A 25,029-nucleotide genomic window follows, 5' to 3' on the forward strand; every position below is an offset into this window, starting at 1 on the left:
CCTGACTTGTTCCACTGCGGTTGCAGCTGACGTGCTAACGTGCGAGCCCTACAGCCTCTGTGATTTTCGGGAGGAGCTCTTAATCAAATAATGGGCCACTTTCTGAGATGTAGCCCATCTGTAGGCTATAAGTGTGTACATAGGCCTGCAGTATGTGTTTTCACATATTTAGATTGACTATTTTACGTGTCCAAAAAATACGGAGCCATTGGTAATAAACCGTGAAGAAAAGTGGCAAATTTACAACAACAAAACTCGGAAATTCCCTGACATTAAAGTCACAAAAAAGCAAAGTCTCTAAAGTGCATGATAATATAGTGATTGTGGACTAAACTCATAAGTATTTCCTCACTGCTAAATCTAATTGTGAAGTTTAATATAACTTTCCACTGCATGCCTTATGCATGCCAGAGGTGTGTGAGTGATGAATTTCTCTCATAAATGTATCACTATAATGTCAGAGAATATTCAGGTTTTTTACATGTAGATTAATCTTGGAACTCTTGTTTTTTATGTACAGTTGTACCTTTCCATCTTAATCATATCAGGATACATAATAAAGAATTTGCCAACAATAACACTGTGAAGATAATTACAAATTTACTCCATACAATACCAACAAGCCTCCTTGGCTTTGTCGGCCGCCACGATATTAGATTTAGCTGTTAACGTGTCTATAAACTCCTCTTATCCCGACACTATCAACGTGCATTCTTCTGGGGATAATACGGAGCATGCGCTGTTGTGAAAAAACTCTTATTATGCAAATAGCAGTCAGAGTTTGTCAACCCTGAGTTGAACTCCCTTCATAGTACAGGCCTCTGATGTGTTTATTTATGTTATTTTGTGTGACAAAGAAATATGATTATACGTATTAATACTGCATGTTATGAGAAATGACGCAGAGACATGACTTGTTTAAGTTTATGTTGAGAAATGGCTTCTTACTGTGGGATCGCTGTCACACTTTTTAATGGACTTAAGGAACTGACACAGTACACAGAGTACAAGCACAAGCTGACATGCATACGTGGTTACCAAATAATTTGCATAAATATACACATGGATTTATTAATAGTTTAGCTTTAGAGATAATGCTAAATTAGCCACTGTTTGTTTAGGGAGCTGTTTGTTGATGACAACCCCTTAGCAGAGGTGGGGGGGGGCTCGTCTCTGCAGAAGACACAGACGTTCCCTGAGTCTGACTTTTTCTTTTTGCCACAATCAAGATACACAAACAAGTGATTTAATCAGTGTATTCTAACAACAAAAATACTTGTTCTGTCAAGCAGATTGGCTCGGGGTGGCCCCTTTGTAACTGAAGGTAACAGTAGGCCTGGGGCAGCCACACCCTCTGCCCCCCCCCCCCCCATATAGGTATGATTGTGAAATCTGGTCTGGCCCATGGGCTTATATGGGTGGAGTCACCATTATATAAATGAGCAGGTCTCTCTGCTTACAGAGGACGGGGCACCAGCGAGCTGCTGACCTGACGGACCTTCACAGGAACAGGGTGAGTCTGATGTCTTTTTATTACACGTTTGAAAAGTGTTCACATCAGATGAATGTTTGATTTCTACAGAAGCGCATTGCATTCACCAAAGAAAAAAATTGGAAGCCTTATCTCATAATTACGAGATCCTGATCTCGTAATTATTTATATATATGAATATATTGTATTTTACTGTAATTTAATAGGAACTATTTTACAACTTTGGCTGCCAGACTTTTCCCCAGTTTTTAGACATTAATCAGCAAGTTGTTGTCGTCCTTTTATTAATTCAGCTGTCTGAGCCACTTTTTTTCTTGGAGTTTTCTCTTCGGGCATTTCTGTGTTAAAGGGGAGCTGAGCAGGAGAGAAGCCAGTTTGAATCCATATTTCCTTTTGTGCTTCGACTCGTCCTTCACTGTAAAAACTAAACAAAATTGTAAACAGGATTTGTGCCAAAAAACCATGTCCGTCTCTTTGCTTCAACAAAAAGGTTTGTTAACTTGTCAGTTCAGTCAGACAGCTCAAGCTGAAAAATGTATTACAGCAGAACAGTTTGGCGTCTAGGCTCCGACCTCTGTGGTGGTGGTGGGGTTGAAAGAACAGCAGCAATACTCATGCAGGCAGCAGCACTCTGACAGAGCAGGGACACTGTTGCAGTTTAAACAGACCTCCAAATCGAGACGGTGTGATTGTTGGATGACGGGGAATGTGTTTTCGGTGCAGCTCAAGTTGACTGTCTAAACTACCTTACAGGCGTCGCTGCATTTTGGAACACAGGAAAGTTTCAGGTCTGTTTTCTGCTGGTTTGAGGGGAGGAGAAAGCAAAAGGGGGTGGGGGGGAGAAGGAGGAGAGGAGGAATGAAGGAAGAAGAGAAGAGGTAGAAAAGGAGAAGAGGAGAAGAAGAGCAGAGTGGAGGCACAAAGCTAAAATTATGACTCTTCGCTGCTCTCCTGTGGGCACAGTGAGTAACTACAACAAGAGGTCCATGTACAGTTTGTTAGTTTGTTTCTTCATTTGAACCGGAAATACAATGTTTGATGTTTTTATTTTAGAATCCAAATTATGTTGTTTTTTTCAAATTAGTTTTTTTGTTTATGCATTTGAAGAAAGACAAAATAAAAGCCTAGATTCTCGAAAGGCCATTCTGTGACATTATGAAAGCACTATACCAGGGAAACGTTAGAAAAAACAAACCTGAACCTAAAGGTTGAGAGACCCCGGTTCAATCCCCCTCTGTGACCCATCCACCATTGTGTCCCTGAGCAAGACACTTAACCCCTAGTTGCTTCAGAGGTGTGTGACCTCTGACATAAAAAAAAACTACAAATAGCAATTGTAAGTCACTTTGGATAAAAGTGTCAGCTAAATGAATAAATGTACATGCAGTTTAATATTGTGCATTTATCCACGTTCACAGCACAAGAGTGAAGTACGTTACATTACATTTATTCATTTAGCTGACCTTATGTGCAAGCTGAGGTTGGATGATGATGATGATGATGATGATGAGGATAGATCGATGAAGGTGCAGTGTAAAAACCGGGAGTACAGGTGGTGCTATGACTGGAGCTAGGTCCATTGAATTGTGTCCACCAAAAACAAATCAATCTCTTTTTTGTAATTGTCCTTTATAACATGCACACATTCTTTATTATTCTTTTATATTTTTATATCGTATTGTTCATTTTATATTTATGATTCTTCACCTGCATTAGGCTTACTTACATGTTTATTGTTATGCACCAAAATACCAAAGCAAATTCTGTGTATGTGTAAACCTACTTGGCAATAAAGCTGTTTCTGATCTCTAATCATGTGTTAATTTCTCCATGTCCTGTTGTGAAATTATATACAAATACAAAATAAATACACAATGTATATAATTAATTTGCAAATAACCTATTAACATCAAATATGACATGAAGGGCATTAAATACATGTTTTTCACTGACCTGGATCAATGTTGGCATGTAAGCTAACAAAGACCCAAACCAGCCGTACATTTAAATGCACTCATACTGCCAGCTGCCGGTCGAGAGGGGAAACATCAGCCTGATCTACTTTGACTCTGCCTCAGCCCATTACTGTGGAAACCACATTAAATATTAAATTAATTACGATAATAACTTTATATTTAAATAAATCCCAAAGTGCTACATGATAAAAACAGTTAAGTGCTAATTATTATATATTAATAATATATATAATATTATTTTTGAACCTGTCCTTCCCGGGCGGCACGGTGGTACAGTGGTTAGCACTCACATCAAGAAGGTTGTGGGTTCAAACCCCGGTTGCCCCAGCCTTTCTGTGTGGAGTTTGCATGTTCTCCCTGTGTCTGTGTGGGTTCTCTCTGGCTTCCTCCCACCATCCAAAGACATGCAGGCTAGGTTGATTGGTGACCCTAAATTGTCCTCAGGTGTGAGCGTGAGTGGTTGTTCGTCTATGTGTGGCCCTGCGATGGACTGGCGACCTGTCCAGGGTGTACCCCGCCTTGCGCCCGATGTCTGCTGGGATTGGCTCCAGCCCCCCACGATCCTGTACGCAGGATAAGAGGTTGACGATGGATGGATGGACCTGTCCTGCCCAGCAGCCTAGAGTATAATGACCTGGATACCATGTGTGCCAGACAGATTGTACTTTAACAAGAGGGTATTAAAATACTCCTTTGTCTGTTTTATTATTTATTTAATTATGTATTGATTCGTTGTTGTTGTTGCTCATTGTTAGTGAGAGTGGGACGCCACGACTGTGCCACACCGACCCCAGCACCGACCCCCTGTGATTGATATTGGGCAAGAACCCCAGTAGCCAATAATGGTGGGAGAAAAATAAATAAATATATGACTCCCAGATGCACCGCGATGCAAACGCGGAAGACCCCGACCCAACAAACAGACGACCCCCCAAAAAATTAAATAAATACAAACGACCATCCTAATGCCAATTGACAACGCAATACCGACGGAAGTGCTCCCTCCCCAGCGAACAACCAAAATGCCCAAATGTCACGCAATCATCAACGCCAATGCACAAGTGACGAGCTGAATGCAAACGAGCACGGCGACACCCAATGCCCGGCAGCCCCCAGCGACTCTGGCGAACGAGGTCGAGCAAACGAGAGAGAGCGAGCAGCAGAACACGACAGGGAAAGCCAGCGGAGAGAAACACCAGCAGCAAGTCCCAGCCCGGCAGCAAACACGCCGCATCAGCGTGCACCCACCAATAACAGTCCGCCGTCCCCCATGCACAGCACGCCCCCAGGCCGCCGTGCAACGCCAGCCAAACCAGCAACAAGGCAAAATCAACTAGCACAGCTGCATACCACCCCCAACCCACCGATCCCCCAAGGGCCAAGAAATCCAGGCACGAGCCCAGAATAAACCGGAGCACTGCCAGTGGAGGAGGTCTGACAACTGGCTGACAGAGAAATGGGGAAGCATGGATCTGAGGCCAACGAAGCAAACCAGGGACACAAACCGGTCCCTCCAAGCCATATTTTATATTCTTTTTGGCCTTCCAGTTCATGAGAATAGTTTTCTTGGCGATGCATAAGCCAGTGAGAAGCATGTATGATGTGTCAACCTCTATATGTGAATGTGATATACAGGTGCACATACACATACGTGCATACATGTACACGGTGCGTTGGAGCATAGTGCAAAGGATGCTGGAATGAACAAGTATTATGTGCAGATGGTAGGTGGATTTGGTATACAGTATATACAATATGGGACTTGGCCATTCTGCCACTTCTCTTTATTTGGGATCTGTCTTCAACTGCAAGCTGTCAAGGATGTATCCCAAAAGACTTACAGACCTTGCGTGAAACTTGCACTTCTCCGCCTTTACATAGAGCTTGTTCTCAAGCAGTCGTTGAAGCACCTGGCTGACATGGGACACATGATCAGTGTTACGACCCGGCTCGTCTTATAGAGCAGTAACATATAATTGGGATTGGAAATGAGGTGGAATACACCAACTGGAATGGTTCTGGTTAAGCACCCATAAGCCTACAAAAGACAATTAAAGAAAACAAACAATACTCTGTAGACTAAAAACAATGATATGCAATCAACAGCGAGGTGAACTGATCACTGGTCACAGCTAAACTGTGGAAACACAAGCTATTTAGGTGCTAAGGTGAAGCTGGGGTTGATTGGAGACTTATGATTGCTAGGTTCAGTCAGATCACAGCCACACCAATCACAGATGTCAGCGAACAGCAACCAGGAAGATAGGTAGTCTCATCTCCAGAGGGACCAATCCTCGATGGGGATTCACACAGCTGCATTAGCATAACCGGCAGAATCTCTCATGGAAACAACACAATTAATACACGCTAAACAGCAGCCAGTGGCGGCCGTAACAATCAGTAACTCAGTATACTCAGTATCTCTTGAAAAGATGAGAATATCATCAAGGTACACATACACAAAACGGTTCAAAAAGTCTCTGAGCACATTGTTAACAAGGATTTGGAACACAGCCAAAAAACACAAAAGTTGGACTCAAAAGCGCCAGCTCTTTACAAAACAACTCCCCAAAGGGATCATGGTCAAATTTGGGAGCTCATTGCAGGTGGGTTTAATGGTGCCCCCAGCAGGAGGCAGGGTGTGAACAAATAGAAAAACAGAATGGACTCCAACGAGCTATTCTCCCAGCTGACCGATCAATGAGAGGGTTGTGGAGCTTCAGCCGGAGAAAGCCCAGAATTACTGATGACTTAGGAGCAGTAATGAGATTGAAAGAAATCTTCTCATGGTGGTTGCCTGACTAACTCAATGGGGAAGGTGACATAAGTTATACGAGCCAGAACTCTGCTGTCGACTAACCTGGCAGTGTGTGGCTTAGAGAGCTGCTCTATTGGGAAACCAGACTGAGTGGCTAACTGATTCTAAAAAGTTGCCCTTAGCACCAGAATCTATCAATGCTAACACAGAGAGAGTTAGCTGGGGGGAACGAAACGTGGCTGTGAGCTGCATACGTGTGATATTGGAGGTGGGAAGGTCTTTTTGGCTCCCCAATACCCCCACACTTAAGTTTGATTTATACTCCTGCTTAGGGTCTACATGTGTAGTTACACACATTGCCATGCATTTATACTTGTGCGTTGGTGTCCCCGTCATTCTGCGATTACACCCCCAAGCTGTACAGTGCCTCGTACACAATCTTTGTGTTTTATTAGAATTACTTTTTTGATCCCCGAGGGGAAATTCTTTTGTCACAGTTGCACATTTATCAATGCATCTTTTGATAGTGTGGTCATAACTAGAGAAACGCATTTTCAATTTGTTTCTTACATGATCTAGTCTCATCTAAGGTTGTTTTTTCCCACATGCAGAAATGTCATCTGCAAAGTATCTGTTTAGGTCTTCCAGTAGTACCATATACTGGCCATTGGAAAAATTTTGAATTGATTTCAAGTTTTTTAGAAATTTCCTAGTTGGAACAGAACAGAGTTTCTCTGCCCTCCCATCACGAAACTTGTTAGTCAGCCGGAAGGTTTGTTCTCTTTGACATGGCTGCTACCTTCAATCAGTTAATGTCTTATTGTTGAACAAAACAATTGGCCAGATTAAAAAACTGAATTGCCCTTGCTCAGCGAGTTGACATAACTTGCTCCTCATTGTTTCTGCAGGATGGACAAACCTTGCTGTCCATTTTCTCTTAAACAGGGCGGCATAGTCATTTTGCAGCCCCTTCTTTGTTCTGTTTGTTCCCAGCTGCTGCTATTTTCTTCAAGACGAGGAGGGTTTAGATAAAAAAAAAAAAAAACTGTGTGTAATGCTGCATGATTCCCAGTCTTCTCAGAATCCTGTATGTGCTAGGACTTGTGAAAGATTGTTCTTAGATGTGAGAGTATGTCACACTAATTGTGAGGTTGGCAGTTGTTTTTAAAGGTTGGCTAACTGCACCAGTTTCATGTTTCAAAGTTTGGTATTTTGCTACTAACCTCCATATCAACATAATTTACCTTATAAGGTTATTTTTTGCATTTCTGCTTTATTATGAGCCTGCTGTCAAACCTACACCGCTGCAGCAAGGACTAAGCCTTTATACACGGTATGCGCTCTACGAGGTGAGCACCTTGACGCAAAATTTTACAGTTTCTCATTTGTTTACACACATTTTCTGAAAGAATGTGCCATATTCTCAGAACTCTACACACAAATAAAAACAGAAAAAAAAGATAAAAACACAGCAAAACCCCTCAATTCTCCTGCAAAATGAAACTTTACATTCAAAACAATGTTATTTCTTCTCAAAATGGTATTTTGTTTTCAAATGACACACAAACCATCATATGAATAGACATAAGAACCAGTTGAACACTGATGTGCTCAATGTAAAACACAATGATGACTGGAAAACAGCCTTTTTTTTGTTCAGTGTTACACTTACTACAGACAGTACATACATAAGTGTGTTGTAATATATTTGAGAAGATTGTTTTTATACTCAGAACACACAAATACACGGTAACAAATATATTTTATTTATCCCACAAAAACAATGTACATAGTGTACATCCCATTCCCAACCAACACAAAGTTGAACATTCAAAACAACAGAAGAATTTACTGTACACAGTTAAAGTAAAAAAAATAAAAAACAAACTATGCACTAGGCACCTCATCCACATCACAAGCAATGCTTTCCCTGGCCAAGCAGTGGGGGAAATATCGCCTAGCATGGCGATTCATTTATACTTGTGCGTTGGTGTCCCCGTCATTCTGCGACTACACCCCCAAGTGGGACTCACATGCACATGGTTATATCTCAATTCTTTGACTCTTTCTGAATTGCGTTCAAATGGCACCCTGTAGACCTGCTTCACCCTGAGATGATTTCTGCGCAAGACACGGTCCAGTGTTGAAAAGCTTACCCTATCAATATTTTGAAATATGTCATTGTTTTCTATTATTTTTCTTTGTATTTGCTGTAATGTTATGGCGTTGTTTTCTAGGACCAAGTTTATGATTTCAGTTTCCTGTTCAGGAGACTGAAGACGTTCCCGACCACCTTGTGTTGGTAATCTTTCAGTTCTGCTAAACAAATAGTAAAATACTGTAAATACAAAGTAGGTATACATTTCCTAAATACTTGAAACATACTTTACAGTATTTTTACAGTCCTACAGAACAGTCCACAGGCAATATCTCATCAGAGATTACGGTCCTTGGCCGTCCTCGTCCTCGTCCTCGTCCTCTCACTCCTCTGGCTCTGCCTCTGTTTCCAATGTTGGCATCCATTGCTCCATTGAAGAGCTCACCTGTTGCCCTTTTATGCTAAAGCTCTGATTGCTAATTGGAAAACTGTGTGACGTTTGTTTGCCCTTGTGATGAGTCAGCGTGCATATTTGAATGGCAGTGTGTTCCTTGTGAAAACAAGATATTTTCTGCATGAAACTTGTGCCAAAAGCAGAGAATTGTGTGTAGTGTTTTGAAAAAAGTGTTTTAGAACTGCAATTAGAGTGTAAAGCAGGAATTGTGCTTGCAGTTTAGCAGAATTGGTTCAAGGGGTTGGTGAATGAGTTACATGTTGTGGTCATTGTGTCTCAAGTACCAGAATTTGTGTGTAAGCAATTGAGAAAAACTGTAATAGCTACTCTCACTTGTGCAAAGAATCAAAGCAGAAAGACTACCCTGTATGAGTTTGTTATATCAAAGTCATTCAAATTCATATATTTTTTGTCTTTCATCAAAACACAGGTTGCACATGAAAAGCACCATCTAACTGCTGACTAAATCAACAAAAATGGGGAACGTACCATCAGAAAGTAACATGGGCGACAGCCTGAGATGCTACATTTGTAATAAAGTCCTCCCTCCATGCAGATCCTTTGATAACTTATACCAAAGTACTGTTCATGGGCGGTACGTGCATGTGTTCAATGGAGGTGAATACTACAGACCAGTTGGCGCCGGTATGTACGAGTGTGAATACTGCTTTAATAAACCAATCAGGGATCAAGAGCAAATGAGGAGAGAGGAGGAGAGGAGAAGAGAGGAGGAAAGACAGAGAGAGGAAGAGAGGAGAAAGGAAGAGGAGAGACGAAGAGATGAAGAGAGGAGAAGAGAAGAGGAAAGACAGAGAGAGGAGGAGAAGAGAACAGAAGAAGAGAGACGAAGAGAGGAAGAGAAGAGAAGAGAAGAGGAAAGACAGAAACTGGATCAAAGTCTACAAGAATCGCAGCAACGAGCCAAAGAGCAGCATGAGAAACAACAGAGCAGCCACATTTCAGAAGAATATGAGTCCAAGCGAGATGTTCAGATGTGGCATCTGGATGAGTTTGAGGCTAAGTATGAATCAGGCAGGGATGAGCTTCTAGAAATCCTCTCTAAGAAATGCAGTTCCCCTGTTCCAGATCTGAGTCTCACTCAGCTGACAGCAGACCAGCAGCGGGAGATCCTGTCAGTCCTGGACAAACTTCTGTTTGATGAATGGATCAGTGCTCCCCCGTCCCTCAGCACTCTGCAGCACACTCAGGTGTTCATCACAGAGCTGTGTGCCCTGTCTCTGGAGATCCCCGAGGGAGTTCCCCTACAAAGCATCTCCAATCAGGTGCAGTCCCTGGTGGACTCCATCAGCCAATCAGCACGCAATGCTGCTGAGAGTCTCCTGCTGACTCAAGCTCTGTACCTGAACCTGATGCACTTTTTCACTGACTATAGCAGCTCTGATACTGACGCAGTCCTCATAGCCAAACAGTGGGCTGGAGATAAGCTTTCCACTGAGAACCTCTGTCTTATAGAATTCCTGAGCACCCTCGCATCATCACTGCAGAATGTAGTGGGAAGAGCCTCTGTGTTCATTTTAAAGATGGAAATCCAGTGCTTGAAGCTTCTCTTATCCACACTCACACATCTAACTGGCAAAGAAACCCACTCAGAATCCACTGAGATGCTCCTCAGACTTGTGCAAAGAAACCAATGGACCCCAACGGAGACAGTGACTCTGCTCAAAGCACTGTCACAGAAATATGCAGAGGATGTTTCAATAACTGAAGTCCTTAAGCTGGTGCAAGCTTATGACATATCACCAGAGTGGACGGATGAGTCCGGACACACTCTCGTCCAGGCTCTGGACTTTGCTGGCCCTGAGAGATTCCATCAGGATTTCCTAAATACTCTCAGAAGGAACGATGAGAGCAGTCTACCTGCAGCTCTAGCAGAAGTGAAGATGTTATGGAATTTGGATGATTCTGTGGTTGATATGATAAAAAACATTACCACTGGTGTCCTGCAGTACGCAGAAAATGCACCTAAAGATGCACCATTTGTGAAAGATTCCTTCACACGTGATCCCTTGAATGCAGACGACCTACAGAAGTCTCTGTCTCAGCTCTGCAAAGCAGTTTTTGACACCAAAGGCTGGTGGCCCACAGTGAGGCAGATGCTGCGGTGGTGTGCGTTGGTGCTGAAGAGTGGAGAGCTACAACTGGTTTGTGTGGAAGAAGACGAATGTGTCACAGCCATGTTTGCAGCCACACAAGTCTGCATGGGAAACAAACTGGACATTGTGCTGAGCGCTGATGTTCCCTCAGAGGAGCGAACTAAGGAGTGGTCTGACTTCTACAAGCACCTGGGAATCTCTCTCAACACAAACATGAAGAAAACAAATGCATCTTACAGGGAGGTCTATGAAGCAGACATTGTGTACGGTACCATCAGTGACTTCATCTCTGATTACTTTCAGTACGGCATCGAGGGGATGGGAACAGGGAACCCTCAGCTTAGACGTGGATTTATCATTGAACAACAAAGTCTCAGTTCTTCACATAATCTGGAACTTTCTAGGCTCAAGGACAATGATTCCCTGGTGTTTGCTGCAGAGGTCCTGCAAAGCCTCATGGGTAAATTTCAGAGTGAGGATATGGAACTGAGACACATGTTTCTTAAGGCTCTTTTTCAGGTGCTCCACACCAACCTAAACAACGACACAAACACTGACAATAAAATCATCACCATCTCACAGAAAGTTACTGGAAAGGAACTTCCTTCTAATGAGGTCTTTGTTCTGACCTTTCTTGAGAATCTCCTGAGAGTGGTTACTAGAGAAACAGAAGCTGAGAAAAACAGGACATCTCCTGCAGGCAAATGGTGTTTGGAGATTTTATTTAACTGTGCAGAGCAGTTCCAAGACTCAACAGCACAACTCAAGGAACTCTTCCAGATGGTTTCAAATCTTGGACTTTGGTCCCACGTTGAGACCTTAAATCTCGTTGGAGCATTAACTGACCACCATCATGATGAAGACTGTATTTCCATCATGAAGATTTTACACTTGATGGCAACGTATCAGGTGTCTTCCACGTGGACAGACAAGGACAACCAATCTCTCCTTAAACTCTTAGAGTCAACTAGAACTGAGAATCTGATCCAGCATTTAGAAAAGAGCCTGAGAGATGAGAAAACAAAAAGCCTTGACACTCTGTTTGATGAAATATGGCAGATGAAAGACATCGATGAACAAACACTGAGTAAATCATACAGTGTAGTAACTCATGTAACAAACCTGATCGAAACCGGTGAAATTAAAAACCACACAGATGTACAGCGAGCTAGGAATCTGAGTCACAGCACGGACACAGAAGACCTTCAGGAGGTCCTGGCAGTCTTATGCAATGCTGTAAACCTGTGCCAGGCTGAAGGGAAGTGGTGGCCCAGAACCACCCAGATGACCAGCTGGTGCCTCTTGGCCTTGTCTGACACTGGGATTCTCCTGGAGATGGGCACTGGAGAAGGGAAGTCTTGTGTCATAGCAATGTTTGCAGTGCTGCGTGCGCTTAGGGGTGAAAAAGTAGATGTGGTGTCCAGCTCTTCTGTGTTATGTCAAAGAGATGCAGAAGAATGGACCAACTTCTACAAGTACTTTGGCTTGACAGCTGACACAAACACAAATAAAACCCAAGATAAAGATCGCAAAGAATGCTACCAGAAGGACGTGGTCTATGGCACTATCGAAGCCTTCGCTGCAGATCACCTTCGCCAGATATTTGAGATGAAGGATGTGAGGCCTGATCGCAGCTATCAGTGCATCATAATCGACGAAGTGGACTCCCTGCTGCTGGATCAGGGAGTGCAGCTGACCTACCTGTCCAGCCCCATGGTCTGCATGCAGCACCTGAACATCATCCTGGCCATGATCTGGGGCCACGTCAGCCAGTACGGCTTCCTGTCTACAGGAGACCAGACATTTGTCCGGGGTCCTCCTGCTTCATTCTTCAAGGCCATCTTTGACTCAATAGACACAGAAGACACTGACATTAATGATCCAATGGACATTTTACGTATCGCTGAAGAAACCAACACTGTGCCAAGTGGATTTACAGATGATACCTACAAAAGTGAAAAGGATGAACTTCTGATCAAACTGAAAACTGTGAGTCAGGATGCTGTGGTAAAGTTTTTCCAAGAAATTGAGGACTATGTCCCCTATGGTTTCACTGTTTACACTTTAGACGACAAGGGATTGCTCCGCCTTAGAAAACGCAGCCCGTACAACAACGAGGACATTCCAGAGGTTAAATTTCTTGTCTTGGAGGAAGGCTTGTGTTGTAGTCTCTATGATTCAGAAGAAATTCTCATCATGCCCATTGCAGAATTAATCTCAGAGAAGATTCAGTACACCCCATGTACAAACAATGAAGACAAAATCAGCATTCCTGGATTCTTGAAGAATCTGGTGGAGAAGAAAGTGTCAGTGTGGGTTCAGAATGCCTTTCTGGCAATGCAGCTGAAGCAAGGACAGGAATATGTTGTAGAAAACGACAACGTCTGTCCAGTGGATTTCAGGTCAACTGGTATAATAGAACTGAATAAGAAATGGGGGGATGGTCTGCAGCAGTTTGTTGAGATTAAACACCAAATCAAACTGAGCACAATTTCAACAGTGACAAACTACGTGTCTAACATCTCCTTTTTTGAAAAGTACCATGGGAAAATATATGGAACAACAGGGACACTTGGGAGCAAAGCAGACATTCTGTTTTTGCAGGAGCTATATCCAAATCTGTCTGCCTGCAAAATGCCAACATTCGACCGGAAGAAGTTATTTGAGGTCAAAGGTACTCTGAAGACCTCAGCTGAAGAGTGGAAATCTGAAATAAAACGTGTGGTTATGGCTCAGATTTCTCCAAATTCATACAGAGATGGAAGAGCAGCCCTGGTGATCTGTGAAACTATCAACAAAGCCAAAGAGATCTACGAAGAGCTGAAAAGCAGCATCCCAGGTGAGATCATTCTCTACTGCCGCAGCGACAAAGACAGTTTGAGCAAAATAGAAAAGGAACTGCTACCTGGTGATGTAATTGTTGCCACAAACCTTGCCGGGCGTGGCACAGACATAAAAGTGTCCAAACAGGTGAACAACAATGGAGGACTATTTGTGATCCTCTCCTTCCTCTCTGAGAACACAAGAGTGGAACTCCAGGCTTTTGGTCGAACTGCTCGTAAAGGGAAACCTGGATCTGCTCAGATAATCGCGTCCACTGAACACCAGTCTTTCAGGACGGTGTCTTCTCTGGAGGAAGCTAAGAGCACAAGAGATAGACTTGCAGCAGAAAAGATAAATCACATAATGAATGATGTCACTGAGTTGAAACTGCGAGAGGACCTGTTTTCAGAGTACTGCAAAACTCTTGAAGATGTTTATAAGAAGACAGATGGAGAAGAGGAAAGAGCTGTTGTTGCCATCATGAATGAGTTCTGGGGGATATGGTTGCAAACAAAATCAGAGGAAATTGACCAGTTGAAGAGAAATGAATTGCAAACTAGTTTGAAAGCTGATTTGTCATTGGCACAAAGTCAGTCTCAAAGTCAGACTTCACCGTGTTCTAGCATTTATCACTACATCACGTTTGGAAATGTCGCGCTGAGCGAAAAACAATGGGACGTCAGCGCCAGGCTATTTGAAAAAGCCATGAATCAAGATGAAAGCTGGGCAGCCATAGCTTTTTACAGTCATGCATACTGCACTATAAAGCAGCAGAAAGCAGATTACCTGACTAAGGCCAGAGATGATCTAAAGAAGGCTCAGGAGTCTCTGAAGTATGTCAGTGAACAATCCGTGGTCTGTCTGCAGTTTGTAAAAATGTCCTCTGCACACTCAGCCAACAGTAACCAAACCAGCCTTGAAAAACAGTTAACAACCAAGTGCAGCATGTTGAGTTACTTTGATAAAAACATTACTGAGGCCATCAAGAAGCTGGATGAGATCAAAGAAAGAGGGAGGGATGCAATAGTCAAAAAATCCCCAATGTTCTCCCTGGTGTCGACTGCTGATGAAGAGCTCCAAGTGGAAGCCTACAACCTCTACAGTCAAGGTCTGAAATATGTATTTTCTGTGGAAGAGGAGCCTCGTTTCCCATGGGAAGGTCTGCTGGTGTTCTGTCTTGGAATTTTACAGATTATTGGAGGAGCACTGCTCACTGCATTTACATTTGGGACATTAGCTCAAGTCGGCATGGGACTCATAGTTGAAGGAATATCAGACTGCATCACTGGCATAGAGGCCATGGTGACTGGAGAATTCAGCTGGACATCATGGGCTATAGAAAAAGCCATTTCTATAGGTGTATCTCTCATTGGGTTTGGAGTTGGAAAGCTGATTTCAAAGGGCTACAAAGCATCTAAAATGTTGATTAAGGGAATCGCGAAACAGCTGAAGGCGATGCCAAAGTTTCTCTCCAGACAGGCTAAAGAAGGTTTAAGTGTTGTCACAAAGACAAATATGAAGAATGCAGTAAAAGTCACTGCTAAAAAAATGGTAGAGGAAATCATTACCTATGGACTTGGGAAGGCGGAAGAGCAAATACTGAAAGAAATACTGAACAGCATCAAAAATGAGGTGAAAAACGGAATTGTTGAAGATGTGAAATCCAACATGGAAAAAGAGCCCTTGGCTTCATTAGTAGACTCCATCGTCCTCTCACACCTTGAGGATAAAAAGCAGCTTCATGATCTCCTGCAGGACAAGAACAGAAAGAGTGAGCTGCTGGCCATTTTCAAAGAGTTGACAAATACTGCCGCACAGCCGTTCTATGCAGACCTCAGCTGGCAGAACAAGCTCAATTCATCCTTCTCCAAAGTGATTAACAAAGCTAAAGAAGAGGCCAAAGGAAAAGCACGTGGAATTCTGATGGCCATCCAAGCTGTCCACATAGGAGTACTGGCAGTAGACGCCATTAGCGCAGTGCACAGCCTCTCCAGTAAGTTTTTCTCAAACCTCCATGAACAGCTGAATATATTTAAAAAAGAAAAAGGTTCGTCAGAGAAAGTGAAGGTAAATGAGCTTTCTGCTTCTGATGCTGAGATGCTGAAAGAATTCAAGCAGGACTTGGCCGACACCATCAGTGCTTTATTGGCTGATGCTTTGGTAGAAGTGTTCCACCAGAAGTTCTCCAGTCACATTGTTTCTCGTGTTCAAGGCCAAGTAAATGGCGTCATTGGCCGTTATGTAAGAACTGGCTTAAAGAGTGACAGAACAGAGGAAAAACTCAAAGCTGGACAGAACAACAGATACATCTCATACATGCCAGGAGACCCGAATGCTAAACATAAATCTGCAGGAGAGGCAGGTAAACGCTCAGAGTCACATGCTGAAAAGATCAGGAACCCTGTGACTGCAGGCACCATTCTCGATATCAGAGTCCTGTCAGAAGCCACTGGGACTAAGGTTGTTATTCTAACAGAGGACAGCCATGGCAGACTTACCAAGATGCAGGAGCTGAACCCAGGAGCTAAAGCCACCAGTCAAACTGTGACACTGATCTACAGACCAAAGAGTGCCCAACACCCAGACGGCCATTATGACGTGCGCATCAATAACCAGACAGTAAACATAGACAGCGAGAGCAAGAGCTGCCTGTTTCACGCTTTGGCACGAGGCATGAAACCAGAGGCCAGTGAAGAAGAGATCGCTTTAGAAGCAGAACGCCTCCGATCTGTGGAGGCCGACACTCTCCTCAGACATCCAGGCCAATGGGAGCCTTTCATCAAGCGCAAAGAGTGGACTGAAGCAATCAGAGGAGGGGACTGGTACATGGCAGAGGGAGCTGCACCACCAAAGAAAAAAATCAAACTCATGAAAGAAACTGAGGAAGCTCTTGAGCAAGAAACTGGGAACGTGAAACTGTACGAAGAGTGGCAGCAGGATTCAAAGGACAGAAAAGGAATTGGAAAGTTCATCAACGGAGATCACCAACCACCAGTAAACAGTATACTGAAAGCAAATGAATTGAACCAGAATAGTAAATTAGCTACAGCTATGCTTGAGGTGGCAACATCCTCTTCTCCTCTGGATAAAAAGCTTATAGAGGACGTATACAACACTCATGGGCTTGGGCTTCCAATTGTTTATGTGCCAGAAGAGGTGCATCGTGAGTTCCCCAGTACAAAATCTCAAAGATTCAGGGACTTACTGGCTGAAACCATAAGCAAGGATGATGTTGCGGCCACCTTCAAACTGACCATCCTTGGTGCAATGCCCAGAAGTATGCTAGACAGCTCCAAGAAGTACAACAATTTTGACCAAAAGAAAATGAGTCCCACCAGGCTGAAGGTTTTCCAGGACAGTTTTCCAGAACATTCTAAAGCATTAGTGGATAAATGGTTCAACCTCCTGGGACACAAAACAGATCTCATGAAACCAGAGATTAAAAAAGAAATGGAGGACTGGATCAATGCTAAAAAATATGAAGATCAAAATGATCCCTTCAGGAACCAAGTCATCAGCACCCTTCAAAGGTAAGATCATTTCTAAAATGTCAGATATCACATTTCTATTCATAACAAAAAGCTACTATGTTGTGTTTTTGGTAAAGAGTAGTTTTTGGAAGCAAATTATTGGAATCAGAATACCAAATTAGCTACAGTTACGGCTGCGACAACATACTCATCTCCACTGGTTATAAACCATAGACAGACTGTATCCAGTTTTCATGACATCATTCATTCATTGAACCAACAGCATTCAGAACAGCCAGAAGGGTAAAACCATGTTTTCTTGAAAGATGAAAATTGTTCAAAGTGGTTCAGGGCAAGGGGATCATCAAATACTGATGTTAATCAACATATAGAGCTACAATAATCAAAAGGATCCACACAGGAACCAAGTTTCCGACCTTCGATCTTTTAAAGTTAGCATTATGTTTAATATGATTGTAAAATAAAGCACATATACAGCATTTAATTTAGGAGTATTTATGGTATTAGAATAGTTAATAAAGGGGTGGGAGGTACATGGCGTAGGCTGTGGTTGCAGGCTATGGAAAAGTATGTACATTGTATACTTTGCATTATGGTGAGCAGTTGACCAGGGTGGATTTGTGTTTTCTTTACAGTGTATCGACACCTGACAATGTGACTGATCAGCCAGCACAATGAAAGCTACGCAGATCTTCCACTTCCAGGTTCATTATCAAGAGACCTCTCTGGAGATGATGATTACTTTTCCCTTTGGTTTGATTTAAAATAACTAAATTTTCTATCCAGGGGGCTCATTACAGAAACAATCCTAACTGTCCTGTCCTATCTCAAAAGTGAAAGATGGGAAAATTCCAAATTTGCCATTACAGAGTAGTAGTCCAAAGTTTATTCTACTTTACACCCCTTTGAATTTTTTAATGGAAATAAAACATATTTCATATTTTTCATAAAAGACATAATTGCATAGGAGCAATGGTAATTGGTTACAATAGAAACACACTTTTAAATTTAAATCAGACATCATTCATGTTTAAACAATCTAATGCTATAACTAATGATTTGTCACTAGAACATTGTCAGTGGAGAACATCACTACTAATTACTGTATAGATACAGTTGAGTAGCCATAGCAGACTAATGTAGATTTTAAATTTGAGAAAGATCTGTGCTGTTTATTAGTGAGGACTCACATATTCGGGATTTTAGCGTCTTGGATGCTTCAGTAATATCTGAATCCTGACTATAGGTAAAACAATATAAAGTTAGAAAACCTTGGCCTGTAATGGGAAAAGTCCTAAACGCTGTCTTAGGTCAGAACAGGTAGGATTTCAGATTTACAGATGTTTCTTTAATGTCAATTTATTATTATTGTATTATAAATATAATTTTAACTATAATCACTTCCAACATAACCTATCCATGTGTGCTTTGATTATCAATTTCAAATCAATTTGATGCACTGTATTTTTTTAATCCATACATATTTTTCACGTTTGCTGTAATGCTTCATTAATTTCATTGTTTTTTATTAAGAAATATCTTCTTCATGTGCAGGACTGTATCCTCACAGCATCCATTAATTGGAGACACTTTTACTGTCAGACATACCTTTTAAATTGATGCTGTCATCCAGAGCAATTGATAAAGAACAGTGTTGATTTTTATAAAATATCACCTCAGGATACCATTTAAGATCACATATATCAGATAACAGAATAGTTGTGATCAGTTCTGGTGAATCTTTTTTATTTTCCTCTTTCTGCGCTCGCCATTTCTTCCATATGTATCAATTAAAGGAGCAAACTAGCGAACTATTGCCAAAATTCAACATATGTGTTCTATTATACAAGCAAACATATTTTCTATTGGAGCACCTGCAGGGAGCTGCATAGAAACAGAAACTGCTTGAAATCACAGAAGCTGCAGAGAAAAAGTTAGAAATTGTACGTAACTGGGAATAATGCTGGGAAATTATGTAAAATAGGAAATGATGTATTGCATGGAAATGATTGTGGGAAATATTAGAGGATAAAGCTTGAGATGTGTCTCAGACATGGATGATTAGTTGCTGAGCTGCTGATTGGATGAAGAGAATAGAGGCGGGGCTCAGAGAGGGTGAAACAGAGCTGATCAAATCCCAGACACAGTTTGGATGGCAGGAATGCTCTTAACAAAGATCCGTTCACTTGGTGAATTCTTCCACCATAAAGTGATCTTGCTACCTTCAGATCCACCAGGTTGCATCCAGTTCTCATTTTCCTAAATCCTGTTTGTCTCTGAGCCCCTGCTCTGTGTCTACAGCAGCTCATGCTTTGTCTTACAGATGCTGTCAAATGTTTGATTGATTCAGGGATTCAATGTAACTACAAATGCTACAGCTTTTGTGAATGAACTATACACTTTGTCATATAATCTGTGTGTTACTTTGCACAGTGCTCTTTAATCACGGCCTGAATAACATGTAACCTCATGTCTGAAATATTTCTGTCTTCATAAAGTGAGCTGAAAGCTACAGTGTCTTCCTCTGTTGTATTCTTCCACTGGGTGGTGCTGGTTACTCTGGGGGCTGAACAGGAACTGTATTCACTGCAGTAAATATCCAGAATACTCAGTTCAGCTGCTTCGTTTGGGGTTAAGACTTTGGGACGTGTTTTTACACAGTAACAGTGAACTGTAAAAAAAATAAAATGGCAGAGAGCTTGACTTGAAATATGTTGTGACTGTCAAGATCTGGCTCTTGGACCGTGACAAATACGGAGACACACCATGTTGAACGTATAACAAAGTCATTTATTTTTAACAAAGGATGAGCAATAAATCTAAATAGAACGTAAAACAAAGCATGTCGTGTGAAAATCAGTCAAGTCAGTAGTGATGGGTGTGAGTGAGGGAAAGTATGGTGGATGTAGAGGTGTTGAAGTGTAGAAATAAAACAACGGAGCCACTTCCCTGAAGGGGGACGCCTCTGCTGACGGGGAAAGAAGAGAGCGAGGTGCTGCACTACTGCAAGGCTGAAGTAATCGGCCCACATCGGGACCCTCAGGTGTTCAATGAATGTACAGGAAAGTTACACAGTAGAGCCCCAAAAGGGGTCGGCACCCAGAGTCATAGGTTTGGATGTGAGTGTGATTGCGGAGGAGCGATCTCTGAGGAGCAAGGAGCGAGGATTCACCAGTGCATCCTTCGCAGATGACACACCCTCTTATTGGGTAGCCGTTATATTGACAGCTGATGAAAGTGTGAATGAAAGCCGATGTGCTAAAAAAATACGCAGTGATGAATCAGTGACGAGTGATGTGACCAGCATAAATTTAATGTAGCCATGCAGTAGGCTAGTGTTAAAGATATCAGAAGAGGAAATAAACTGAAAGCCTAAAACTGAGCATCGACTTAGAGTTACATCACGTGCAGACACAAACTCCATCAAGTCTCTGCAGCTGTTAGAGCAGCCGCCGTCATCAGAAATGACGTCACTTCATGTGACGCTTCAGAGGAAAGGACGTCTCATGTCTCTAAAAACATGTTTCCTCGTCCCCTCTCTCCGGGCTTGGTTTCCTTTGCGTCTCTCCAAGAATCCCCGGTGGGCGGGGCTAAAGGCCCATTTATACTCCTTCATAGGGTCTACGTGCGTACCTACGCCGTAGGCTACGCAAGTAGCCATGCATTTATACTTGTGCGTAGGTGTGTCTGTCATTCTGCAATTACACCCCCACACGCTAGTCAACAATAGCGCTACAGCATCCACTGTGTTGACTTTTGCCATCCGAGCAGGTTAACTTCCGGTTTAGCCCTCCGCTAATATAAATGGGTAAAACTGTAAACGTGCGGCTGGTGTAGCCTTTTCAAATGTTACCGAGCGAATGGATCACATTCTGATTCTGAGTCATTTTGCTCGGGTTGCAATGGTCAAATATATTGATTCACTGTGTTACAGAAGCCGTTTTAGCCGCTAGTAAAAGTTACTTCAATGCACGGGGTACTTCTGGTCAGCTCAGAGGTATTGCGAGGCTACCCAACCAACCAATCACAGAGCTGACGGTCCGTATCGACTTGACGTGTCGTTACATTTTTGAAGAGGTGCACGTCAGGCGACTGCGTAGCCTCCGCGTGGCCACGTAGCCTCCGCGTGGCCACGTAGCCTACGCTGAGGCTACGCAGAAGTATAAATTGCACTTAAGACGCAAGGAAAAGATGCAAGTGAGGGAAACGTGGATGCAATTAAGAGACTTGAGAAGCAGCCAGAGTCAGGACCTGTTGGTAATTAAGACAATACAGAAACCAGAGTTACATGATAAGACAAAGTAAAAAAGTGCAGTCCTTGAAACCTGTAGGGGGGAGCAGCCGGTTTAGTTTAATCCTGTTTCCTCCTGTATTCTTTTGTATTCTTTGTTAGGGCAGCTAGTAGTGAAGGGTATGAGTTGCTTTTGTTTTGACTTCATAACCGGTGGCATTGATTATTGCTGGGAGTGGGAAAAGGGGGGAGACACTGCTGCACTCCAGTTTCCCCTAGGCCGCTATAACAATATATTTTAAGAGTTAGATATATAGATTAATACATACATACTGCTGTTGTAGCGTACACTCCTAGAAGAAGACAGGAGCTGAGCTAAAGAGTTAAAACTGTCTCCAAAGTGTTTTTACTGAGCTGTAAAACACTGTGCACAAATGCATCAGTAAATCTGTGTCTGGTCCTCTGATTTACAACTCGTAGATCATCATTTGGACGTCACTTTAGTATTTTTCAATGGGAATATATTTGTGAATCTCCACCTGTTGTGCGACTGTTTAACACTGTTGTGTCAGACAAAGTTCACTAATTCAGGGCTTTCCAGCAGATCACTGTAATATAACATTTATGGAAAACAACTGCTCACTCCTTCAAATCTCATATTACTCTCCCCTCTGATAAACTTTATATGGCACCTTTTAAAACATCGTTTTAAACACAGAATTAAAGGCTTATGGCTAGTGTAATTTTACATTTTTCTTAATGTCAAGACAGTTACTTCCTTATCTTGTATGTGGCATTCAGCCCATCGGTTCTTACTGATAAATGTTTAAATGCATCACTAGGAAAAAGTAGTAAAAAGTAGTAAAACCGAGGTCATGGTTTTTAGACCCAGTGGCACCTCTGATGTCTCACAAATAGACCTGGGCACTCTGCAACCTTATGTTGAGTCTGTTGTAACAAACCTTGGAGTAAAAATGGATTGTAATTTTGATCCCTTGATCCCTCACAGACTTTGAGAGGGTCATACATGCATTCATCACAACACGCCATGACTATTGTAAAAGTGTTAGCCAGGCCTCCCTCTCTCGACTACAACTGGCCAGATGCTCCTTCAAGGTCATTAAGGTCTGCAAACCAGTCTCTTCTTGTTTTCCTGAAAACACGGCTCAAGATCAGGGGGGATCGAGCTTTCTCAGTCGCAGCCCCGAGACTGTGGAATGAATTGCCTCTCCGTGTCAGACAAGCCTTCCGGTTTTTAAATCACGACTTAAAACACATTTTTATTCCGTGGCTTTAAATCTGGCACGAGAACTGTATGTTGTATTTGTCTGGTGTTGTATTTTTTCTATTTATTGTTTCATGTCATCATTATCTCATAATCTGTAAATGACTAACCCTAACTATTAACTAGTACAATTATTACTTCTGCTACTAGACAGTCAGACAGACCTACAGCACATCTATACATACAATGATCAGTGAGCTGTTTTCTTTAGAGGTAATGTGGCTTTTACTGAAGTCAGACTGAATATGACTTCTATGACTTATTGCCTTCAGAACAGGTGGTGTGTGCACCGCATTACAGCTGCACCGTGGTTTTGTTCAGTCCTCTGCCCGGCATCAACTCACACTGCAAGCTCTTTAGAAGCGTTTCAGCAGCGAAGCATTTAGCCTGCCCCACGTTGTTGAGTAGTTGTTTATTTGTCCGTTATTTTGCTTAATACTACAGATCACAGCTCGCTGTAAAACGGTTTTGTTACGTTCTCTGCAGGGCTTCATGTCCCACATGGAGCATTTCAGAATAAGATCGTTTTGCCTGCCTGATTTTGCCGACATGTTCAGATTTTGTTGATTTGGTCAGCTGTCTTTGATTTTTGTGCTTCCACCATGGTTAAGTAGGCTACATATGTTTTAAATGTAGTTATTGTTGATATTATTGGTCATTCCAGCCAAGCAATCTATCCACCATAACATCAAACTACAAACTGACTCCTCAACCATCACTCCAACCAGGGTGGTGAGAAACTTGGGTGTCATGATTGATGACCAGCTGTCCTTTTCAGACCATGTTGCTGCTGTCTCTCGGTCGTGCCGCTTTGCTCTATACATCATAAGGAAAATCAGGCCCTACCTCACCCAGCACGCCACCCAGCTTCTGGTACAGGCCACGGTTATCTCTCGCCCTCCTGGGAGGTCTTCTAGCTGTGCGGTAAAACCCCTACAAATGGTTCAGAACGCTGCAGCGCGTCTGGTTTTTGATCAGCCCAAAAGGACTCATGTCCCTCCGTTACTCAGTGACCTCCCCCTGGCTCCCCGTGGCCTCCCGAATCAAATTCAAGTCCCTAATGCTGCATACAGAGCCTCTACTGGGTCTGCACCATCTACCTAAACTCCATAATACAAGTTTACGTTCCTTCTCTGCCACTACGCTCCACACAAAGCAATCTCAGTCCCTGTTCTCATCTGTGACACCACGATGGTGGAACGAGCTACCACACGCCATCAGAACAGGGGCGTCCCTCTCTAACTTCAAAAACACCTCTAACATGCACTTCCTGTGCCCTTCTTCTTCTATCCTCTTACAATTCTCTTGTATTGATTGCACTTTTTTTGTTAACTCTTACTTCCCTAGGTATTTACCCATTGGTGCCATACGTGCTATTAGCTCTAACTAGTATTTATTGCTCCACTTACAAGTATGTATTGTCAGTTGTAGATCTTATTGATGCTTGTATGCTGCTCCTCAAATGTAAGTCGCTTTGGATAAAAGCATCTGCTAAATGAGTAAATGTAAACTATATAAGATCGGGAGTCTGCACAGAATGTTTTATTTTGAAACTCGACCAGATTCTCTGTGCCGTTTCTGTGGCAGATTTCCTTCCCGGTTCATCTGCTCTGTGCTGCCTGACGCAGCTTCTGTCACAAATAGACTTGCTGCCTATTCTCTGTGGAACGGAGAGCCGCTTCTGGGCCGCGCTGCAACGCTTCAGGTGTCAGCACAAGCACTGATTAGAACTGCCGTGAATAGCGGCGGCAGTTCGGGGTAAGGGAAGATGGAAGATGTCCCAACCAGTGTTGACACTAAACTATGCCCTTGATAGCTGGGTGTGCTCCTGTTTCTCTGACGTGGACTGTGGTTTCTCTGGAACTGACTTTGTTTGTGCCTTTAGACCAGTCCAAACTGCATCCTTTGATAAAATCACACCTTCAAACTGTCACGATATAGATAGAGTTAAACTGGAAAGGTTGGCGTATGTAAGGTATAGGTGTTACTGAAGTGGAGATTTCTGACTCAGGGTTTGAGAAAATTACCTTTGAAGGGAAGTGGAAACCCCTATTTCAGTTTCGCTGCTAACACGCAATCATCAGCACAGAACAGTGAACAGTGCCACTTAATGATTTACTAAATGAGTTATTAAAAATTATGCATTAAATAAATGCAGGTGACAGTCATGACGGAGACACATTTAAGTTGAGTTTCAGCGTTACCTGAAGCCTCTAACTCAGAGAGGACATCATCTCACACTGAGAATGTTTGGGGCTCTGGACATTGTTTCTGGTAAAAACCCTTCGGCTTGATTTTGGGGAGAGA

General features: G+C 42.6%; 1 protein-coding gene across 1 annotated transcript; it reads left to right on the top strand.

Moving 5' to 3' along the window:
* Positions 1–1,445: 1,445 nt before the first annotated feature.
* Positions 1,446–19,724, top strand: LOC119910084. Its single transcript, XM_038728463.1, has 3 exons — positions 1,446–1,513; positions 9,209–17,245; positions 17,842–19,724. Exons 2-3 carry the CDS (start codon positions 9,255–9,257, stop codon positions 17,882–17,884), a joined length of 8,034 nt encoding a protein of 2,677 aa, XP_038584391.1. The 5' UTR covers positions 1,446–1,513; positions 9,209–9,254; the 3' UTR covers positions 17,885–19,724.
* Positions 19,725–25,029: the final 5,305 nt, after the last annotated feature.

This window comes from Micropterus salmoides, unplaced genomic scaffold (genome assembly GCF_014851395.1).
Source record: "Micropterus salmoides isolate LMB-PRFRI ecotype aquatic unplaced genomic scaffold, ASM1485139v1 Ms_hic_scaffold_19, whole genome shotgun sequence".
Classification (NCBI taxonomy): Eukaryota; Metazoa; Chordata; class Actinopteri; order Centrarchiformes; family Centrarchidae; genus Micropterus; species Micropterus salmoides.